This window comes from Pediculus humanus, genomic scaffold (genome assembly GCF_000006295.1).
Source record: "Pediculus humanus corporis 1103172108319 genomic scaffold, whole genome shotgun sequence".
Classification (NCBI taxonomy): domain Eukaryota; kingdom Metazoa; phylum Arthropoda; class Insecta; order Psocodea; family Pediculidae; genus Pediculus; species Pediculus humanus.
Window position 1 is genome coordinate 526,425 of NW_002987888.1, and position 9,223 is coordinate 535,647.

Below are 9,223 nucleotides of genomic sequence, written 5' to 3' on the forward strand. Positions count from 1 at the left end.
TATTTCCCTATCATTATTATTATTATTACTATTATTATTTCTTATCGTATTTTTAATGTAAAATTTGGGTTTGTTAAGTACAAAAGAAAAAAATAAATTTTTGTTTTTGTCAATGATGACCAAAAATTTTATGAAAAACGTTTCTAGGAGAAAATGTTTTATCAGAAAATGTTTTGGGTAAAAAATTGAATGTCAATTTATTTTTTTATTTTTTTTTTTTGGTAAAACGTCGTGAATAGTTTTTTTTTTCTTTTATCATATGTATTGTGCGAATAAAGGGTGTCGTAAATAATAATAATAATAATAATAAATGAAAAATTCATGTTAAAACGTTATTATTAAAAGGTTGACGCGATGATTCGAGTTTGTATGTATGCATGGGTAGATTTGTTTTCGATGTTGGCGACAATAAAAATATTTTTTCTCCCCTCTCCCCTCCCCTCCCCCTTCTTCTATTTTTTTTTATTGAAACGATTCAGGTTTTTCAATATGGAGACATAAATTTTTATTAAATCTTTTTTTTTATTTTATGTGTTTGTGGTAGGTAGGTTGAAGAGAAGATACGCATTTTTTTTTTCAGGTAGCGTTCACGGTTTTTTAAAGTTTATTTACCGAATTTCACTTTCGTTTGTGTTTACCACTAGGGAGGGGGGGGGGAGAAAAAAATTCTTTAGATTGCGGAGTTGTTGTTGTTGTTACTACTACTCGTATATTCGTTGAAAATTATTTGATTGTTTGTTTTGCTGTCGTATCGATCGATAAATTTTTGTGAACTCATATATATTGGTGTGGTGATTTTTTTGCTTTTAACGTTTTTTTTTTTTTTAAATAATTTTTACATAACATAGTGCGAAACATTTAGTTTATTGAATTAACAACAACAACAAACAAACAAAGACGCTCCTCAAACATTTGCGAAAAATAATAATTTTTTAAACTAGAATCACGGCCGAGGTATTTTACTTCTTTTTCTCTCTCTTTTTCAAAGCTTTGTCTACATATATAAATTTTTTTTTTTTAGCTTTAAAATATTCTTTCACATGTTTTTTTTTCCATTTTTCTAATTAGTGTCTATCATTATGTGGCATAAGTGGAGAAGAGAAGTGGGTTGGTTGTTTGTTTGGGAAAATTATCTTTAAAAAAATTTTTTTTTTTTTATATATATATATATCGCGAACAAATGTTGTGTAAACGCACATGTTTTTAAGTAAAAAGATTTTATTATTATTATTATTATTATTATTATTATTATTATTATTATTATTATTGATAGGCCTAAAAATTTTTGTGTGAAATCGTGATTTCAGTGATTTTTTTTTTTTTTTTTTGACGTCATTGAAAATCAAGCTCATTAGACTCGTACATAAAAACGTAGAGTTTTCATACCGTAATTAAAATTTATATTTTTGATTATTATTATTATTATTATTATTATTATTATTATTATTATTATTTATTATTATTATTATTTCTCTTTTTTTTATATATATATTAAAAATAACGAGTGAAAGTTATTTAAATTTAACTTTTGCCGATGTATCAACAACAACAACACGAGAGAGAAAGATATCAATCGTAAATAATAATAATAATAATAATAATTTAAATTAGTTTTTTAAAAATTTTGAAAATTTTACGCTTTTCAAATTGGTTTTTCTCCCCTCCCCTTCACCCACCCACCTTCTTCATCTTCTTCTTGCGGTTTCTTGCGAGTTTTCTTGTTTTGGTTTAAAACACTCATTATTAGTTCCGCAAAACAAGTCAAACGTTTTAAAAAAAAAAAAAATTTATTTTGTGTATTTTTATTTTTTTATTTAAAAAAAAAGCAATTAAAAACACGCGCTTTAAAAAAATGGTAATAATAATAATAATAATAATAATAATAATAATTTTTCGATTGTTTATTTTTGTTATTTTTCGTGAAGGATTTAAAAGGAAAAAATAAATATGTTGTCTTGAAAATGTTAGTTTGTTGTTAAGTTGCATTTTAAAACATGCTTATTAGTAATAATAATAATAATAATAATAATAATAATAAAACAGTAGTTCGGTTAGGCACAGTAGCAGGTCGTTAGTTTGGTAAATTTTGTTGTTGGCTAAAAAAACCATTTTTAATTTTTTTTTTTTTTTTTGTTTTTTTCTCCCCGTAATAAAAATTTGCATGTAGAGAAGACGTTACATTTATTGTCGTATATTTATTTTCACGCACGAATAACTACTGAAGGTTTATTATTATTATTATTATTAGCGACTTAATACGTATATTAACTAGGTGTCATAAGTAATAAGAAAGCAAACTTTTTTTTTTTTTTTTTGTGTTTTTCGCAATGACTTGAGTGAAGTTGTCGGGAATAATTTGGTGTAAGATCACGTTCTCTAAGATTTCCCTGCTGGTTTTCATAAATTTTAAAATGATTTGAAGAGAAAAAAAAAAAAAATTTTTTTTTAAAGGATGACTAGTACTAACTTAACGCACGAACTTAAAACGCAACACTTGTTGTTTATCATCATAACAAATTATTATTATTATTAATATTATTATTATTATTTTTGTTGTTTTGTTACAGAGAAGTGAGAATGGGTGTTAAACAGAGTAAACGTTCGGTGGATATAACGGAAACTTCTACGAAAGGGGAAATTGAAGGTTTCGGAAATGAAGGAAAAGTTGAGAAAATCGTGGATGGCGTCATGGATAAAATGGTTGTCAACGGTCACGTCGATGGAGATTTACAAGTGAGTTTAAAAAAAAAAAACACTTTTTGAAATTTGAAAAAAAAAATAAATAAGAGAGAGAGAGAGAGTGTGTCTTGAGTTTGACTTGTAGTGTCATCAGAAAATAAATTTTTTTTTTTTAAAAAGCTTCGTGCGGTTCATTTAATAATTTAAATTATTTATCTTTTGAAATGATTGTGTAGGAGTTAATTTTAACACAATGCAACACAATATGTACAGTTGAATACAACAAAAAAAAAAATTTTTTTTTTTTTTTTCGGAGAATGAATCATTTGGCAATTTAAATGAAATTATTTGATTTTCAAATGGTTTTCTTAACACTGATAACTCGTATATTCTCGTTCATTTCATTCACGTGATGATGCCATTACTGATTTCCGGTCGACCATTACTCGGTCGCTTTAGTCAAAACATGCCAATTTTTAAATTAATTTTTTTTTTTTTTTTTAATAATGTTGTCGTCTTGTTTTCTCTCTCTCTCTCTCTTTCTCTCACTCTCTCTCCTACGTTTAGCGTATGCTAATTCGTGTAATTCGTTTTTGTGACGTTTTAAAAATTTATAATCTGAAGAAGTTGTCTGGTGCATAGAAAGAATATTGAATGCATTTTTTTTTTTTTTTTATAAATCACATAAGAGCATTAAAATGAACGAATACACAATCGATTTAAAAAAAAAAAAACTCAGTGGAAGTTGTCAGAAAAAAAGTAAATTATGTTCCTCCTCCTTCTCCTTTCCCCCCTCTTCCTCCTCCCCCTCCTCCCTTGTTTAGCTAGCTAGCTCGGTAATATTTCAGGTATATAATACGTTTTGTTGTAATTTTTAAAATTTTAGACAGGTTGTTGTTGTTGTTGTTGGGGGTGTGGGGTGAGGTGGGTGGGAAGTGGGGTGGAATCCTGTCTCTGTTTACCTTTAGTAAGATACTATCCTCTCTCTCTCTCTCTCTCTCTCTCTCTCTGCCTTCCCCCCTGGTTTTTTTCATCTTTTTTTTTTCGGACTCGTTAATTTATCAGTTGGTTCGTTAGTTTAAACTTATTTGATAGAACATAAAAACTTATTTAGAATATTTATTTATTTATTTTTAATTTAAAACATAAAAAAAAAAAAAATTGTGTCGCCATTTTGTTGATTCATTCTTCGAATTAATAAATTTTTTTTTTTTTTTTTTTTGCCATCAATGAAAATTCGCTCGAAAAAATATTTTAAGGTCGAGTAACAAGTAGCGAGTACGTGAGATATCAGAATTTTTCCTTTTTTTTTTATTGTGTATATACGTTTACTTGATAAGAAACGACCAGATTTTCTTTTTTTTGTTCCTGGTTGTTGTGGTTGTTGTTGTTGTTGTTGGGGAGTCTTAAATTATATTATATACAACAACAAATAAATGAAACAAACAAATGTGAAAACAAACAATTTTGTTTAAGTTTGAAAAATTTTTTTTCAAAGAAAAGAATAATAATAATCAGGATGTATAAAAAAAAAAAAAAAAAAAAAAAGTTAAATTTACGATTCGATTATTATTATTATTATTATTTCTTCCTTTTCCCCTCCCTCTCCCCTCTCCTCTTCTCTCTCCACCCCTCCTCCCTCTTTTTCTTCTCTTAATGTCAACCGTTATTTTTTATGCTCTTCCTTTTTGTTTTTGTTTTTGGTTTTAATGAAGTAATTTGTAATTTATTTTTGATTATTGAAAAATGGCTTCCGTAAATTTATAGGAAATAATAATGATGATAATAATAATAATAATAACCGAAACATTTTTTTTATACAATTAATTAAAAAACGAATGTTTGATTTTAATTCATTTATATTTTTTTTTTATAAATGAAAATTATTTTTTTAAAAACGATTTTTTAATTAATAATTTTTGTTTGTTTCGTGTTTGTGTTTGTTCTCCTTGTATTTAAAAAAAAAAAAAAAATTTTTCACACGAGTCTCTTAATTTCCAATTGAATAAAATGCCTCCTGATGAATTTGTTATGCAGTCATTAAAAGTTTGATTAAAGTCTAATCGGAAAATTTTAGGAGTCAAACGCGAATAATTTTAAAGTTAAATGAAATATAAAATTTATAGACGCTAATTAACTTTATGTGAAAGGTTTTTAAACCTCTCAAAAATCCTTTAAATTCAAAAAAAAAAAAAAAACCTTTTAAAGTTTTATTCATAACCTTTTTTTTTATTTTTTTTTTTTTCCTTTTCTAGAACGGAGGAGAAGTTCATCAAAATGGTATAGAACCCGTGCAGAACGGGGAAGCGGCTGCTGTAGTAGTCGAAGCCGTGAAAAACGAAGAAGTCGAAGAAGAAATAAACGGTGTCAAAGAAGAGGTTAACGGAGAAGTAAACGGGGAAGTGGTTGATGATAAAGGAGGAGAGGAAGGAAAGAAAACGGATGAGAAAAAAGAGAAGAAAAAGGAAAAGAAGGAGAAACACGTGAAGAAAAAATTTTCCTTTAGGAATTTTAGCTTTTCGAAAAAGGACAAAGCGAAACCTCCGAAAGAAAATGAAAAATCACCGGAGAAAACGGAAAAAGGCGATGTGAGTAGTATTATTATTATTATTTTATTTTTTTTAAAAGCGCGCCCGTACGTCCGTAAAAAGGAATAAAAAATTTATTAAAAAAAAAAAAAGGAAAATGAAAACTTAAAACAATCAATTCAACAAACAAACAAACAAACAAACTCGGTCACTGAAGGTATTTTCCCGATTTTTTGTTTTAACGGTCTAACGGTGACGATTCGTTTAAATAAATAATTTTAAAAAAATAATACGCCCACGCACGCACGCACACGCACACGCAACGTTCTTAATCCGCGTCCATTTTTCCTCGACATTGAAATTTTTTATAACGATTTTCAATTAGCAAATTTCGAGCCATCATCACAATTTGTTGCAAATTAAATTATACAAATGTGAGGACGACATTTTTTTTTTTCTTTCTTTCTCGTTTGCCTTAGTTTTAAAGGTTGTCATGGTAACGAAAAGTTTCATTTCATCCCTTAACGCTAGGCCGTGTGTGGGTGGGATGGTGGGGGTGGGTAGTTCGAATGAAAAGTTTTGTTTCACGCCCAAAAAAAAAAAAAAAAACGCGTAATTGCGCGTAACCTTTTACGTATATATATTTTAATTACGTCATTTTTTTTTTTTTTTTTTTTTAAATGCCGTTTTAAATATTTTGCAATTTTTTTTTTTTTCTTCTTTTCCTTCTCTTCATTCAAGTATGACGTGAAATAATAATAATAATAATATTTGTTTTCACTTTGTTTTTAAATAATTATTTATTTAGTATCGTTAAATAATTTTTTAAAAAGGAGGGGTAGTATAATTAATTACGGAAAATTTTTTTTTTTTTTTTTTGGGTAAAATCGTTCTTGCGTAATTTTTTAATTGTTCCCCCCCCCCTTCCCCCTAGATAAATAAAATTTTTCCAAAGTTATTTCGAAAACAAAGCACGTAAAAAAAAATTTTTTTTTTTTTTTTTTTTTGTCTTTTTTGTAATTTTCTGTCCTCACTTGTCTGTCATTCACGCATTTTTTTTTATAACGAAACAAAAGTAGGAATAATAATAATAATAATAATAATAATAATAATAATAATAATAATAATTATAGTTACGTTAAAGAAATGAGTTTTCGACAAAACAATAATTGTCGCTTCGTTATTATTATTATCATTATTAATAAATTTTTCACACGATTTTAAAATGTATTTAAATTTTTAATGAGGAGTGTGAAGAAAAAAAAAAAAACACGCGTCGTTTGTCGTACGTAACATCAATCACATATAAATTCATTTCCTTTGAAAATTTTCCTTAAATCGTTCACGAATCATCGTCTTTTATTATATTATTATTATTATTATTATTATTATTATTATTATTATTATTATTATTATTATTATTATTATTATTATTATTATTATTATTATTATTAATGTTTCGAATGTTTGTTAATTTATAAAAAATTTGTCACACAAAATTTTAATTTTTTTTTTCCGTCGTTTGTTCGAGTTGTTGTTGTTGTTGTTGTTGTTGTTGTCGTCATTGTCGAAATCCATCTCTTCATCGGTGTGTGACAGTTTATTGGAATTGTTTCTTTTAATGACGTCATTAATTTTATGTTTTAAAAATGCAATTCATTCGATCGACGATGATGGATTGGATTGAATCGGGGGGGGAAAAAAAAAATATTGGCAGGGATTTTTTTGGCGGGAAAAAAAAAAATGTTTGTCACGTGGTATCATGCACTTGAATTTTTAAATTCTTTTCTCTCTCTCTCTCTCTCTCTCTCTCTCGTAAGTTTTCTTTTTTTTTTTTTTTTATTTTAATTTTACTTTTATTTTTATTAGTAAACTTACTTACGTATAGTCGTAATAATAATAATAATAAAAGCATGACGAAATATGTACGAATTTTATTTTAGGGAGAATTCGAACTCAAATTTTGCTTTCTACGAAAAATGTTAAATCGTGACGAATGAGAAAAAAATGGAAAAAATGTAATAATAATAATAATGATAATAATAGAAATTTTTTTCGAAATCGAGAGAAAACACATGAATAATGATGATGATGATGATGATTACTTATTAAATTTAACCATGTTGATATGACATTAAATTTTATTATTTTAAATAAATTAATTTTAATTCGAATGATTTTTTTTTAAAGAGAATGTCGTTATTTTGATTGATTATTAATAATAATAATAATAATAATAATAATAATACCGCGAGCGTGTGGAAACGTACGGTTGGTAAAATCGAAATCGAAATCGCGATCGATTATTATCGATTTATTTTATTTATTTATTATCGTCAGAGGCTGCTTACTAATGGTAGCAAAAAGTCGCGAGACGTGTTGATGTTGATTTTGCTCGGATTCATATTTTTTTTCGACACGTTGTTCTTCATCCTTAAAAAATTAAATTGCGTGGGACGAGTACGTTTTGTCGATCAGTCAATCAATCAATCAATCAATCGTAATTTTTTTTTTTGAGAGAGAGAATTGGAATTTTGTCGAGTATCGGAATATATATAAAAAAAAATTTGAGCGCGTTTGAAAATCTTTTTTCATTTAAATCATAAATTTATTATTATTATTATTATTATTATTATTATTATTATTATTATTATTATTATTATTATTATTATCGTTTAAAGGTTTTAAAACTTTCGAGAGAAAAAAAGTTCGTTTTTTTTTTCCTATTCGTTTCGCAAAAATAAAAGCCGCCTTTAAGGTTTTATTAGGGTTTTTTTTCTGTGGAAAAACTTTTCTTTTTCGCGGTAAAAAAAAAAAAAAAAGTTTTTCAATTGTTTTGAAACAATCGTTTGGATTTTAATAGGAAAACGACTTTTCCGTTTAAGTTTTTTGTTTGTAGTTGTAGTTGTAGTTGTTGGATCTTCAAAAAAAAAAAAATTAAATTTTATTAAAATAGAATTTAATTTCGACACTCGATTTGGTTTTCATATAATAAAAGAGTTTTAAGTCTGTCTCTCTCTCTCTCTCTTTTTCTTGACTCTCGGCTATTGTGGGTTTCCATTTTTAACTCGGAGGGTGAATTATAATGAAGGAGGTGGTGATTCATTCCGGGAATGAAATCTTTTTTCTATTTTAATCAATCACTTTGACGACTACTCTTTTCAAAAAAAAATTTTTTTACTTTTAAAAATGTTCGTGCGTGTGTTTTTATATTTATTTTCCCTCGAATTTTCCACAATGATTTGAAAATTATAATTTCTCTCTCTCTCTCTCTCTCTCTCTCTCTCTCTCTCTCTCTCTCTCTCTCTCTCTCTCTCTCTCTCTCTCTCTCTCTCTCTCTCTCTTTCGAAATGTTTGTTTTTTTTTTCGATTGGTTTACGATAAGGGACAAATTGGTTTTTGCTTTTTAATGCTTTAATGTTATTCGAATTTTCTAGAAAACCAATTGATTATTTAATTTTTTTTTTCTCACATAAACAATCGATCAGGTTTTAAAGGTCTATTATAAAATGTAAGGAGGTTAAATTCATCCCTCCTTCCCCCCCCAAAAAAAAGAGACATATTAAATCATTTATTTTAATCAAGATGGGTTTTAATAAAAGGGATTTTAATACACGAAAATTTTCATTCAGTTTTCACTTCCCCTTAAAAACGTGGTGGGGGAAAAAAAATCCATTTCCGGTGGTGTGAAAAGGAAAATCGAATCAAAGTGACTGATTGTTACGCCGCGTATGCCTTAAGAATTTTTTCCTTTTTTTTTTAAGGACGTAAATCATTAAGAAATGAGGTCTTGAATAGAAAAAGGAGTGATTTATGACAATGACGATGAATTTTCTAACCTGGTTGTTTGTTGTTTGCCGTGAAATAGTTGTAGAACAAAAAAAAATTATTATTATTATTATTATTATTATTATTATTGTTTCAATAATAAAATGATATACCGCAGATTGCGGTTAATCAGTCAGTCATTCAGTCGATTGTTTTTTTTTTTTTTTTTTTTTTAATAAGGATAAATG

General features: G+C 26.8%; 1 protein-coding gene across 1 annotated transcript; it reads left to right on the forward strand.

The window, feature by feature from the left end:
• Nucleotides 1-2,577: 2,577 nt before the first annotated feature.
• Nucleotides 2,578-3,321, forward strand: Phum_PHUM612060 (uncharacterized protein; the record flags this gene model as incomplete). The annotated part of the gene is made up of 2 exons (XM_002433017.1): nucleotides 2,578-2,733; nucleotides 3,304-3,321. The coding sequence occupies 2 exons, from the start codon at nucleotides 2,578-2,580 to the stop codon at nucleotides 3,319-3,321; spliced, it is 174 nt and encodes a 57-aa protein (XP_002433062.1).
• Nucleotides 3,322-9,223: the final 5,902 nt, after the last annotated feature.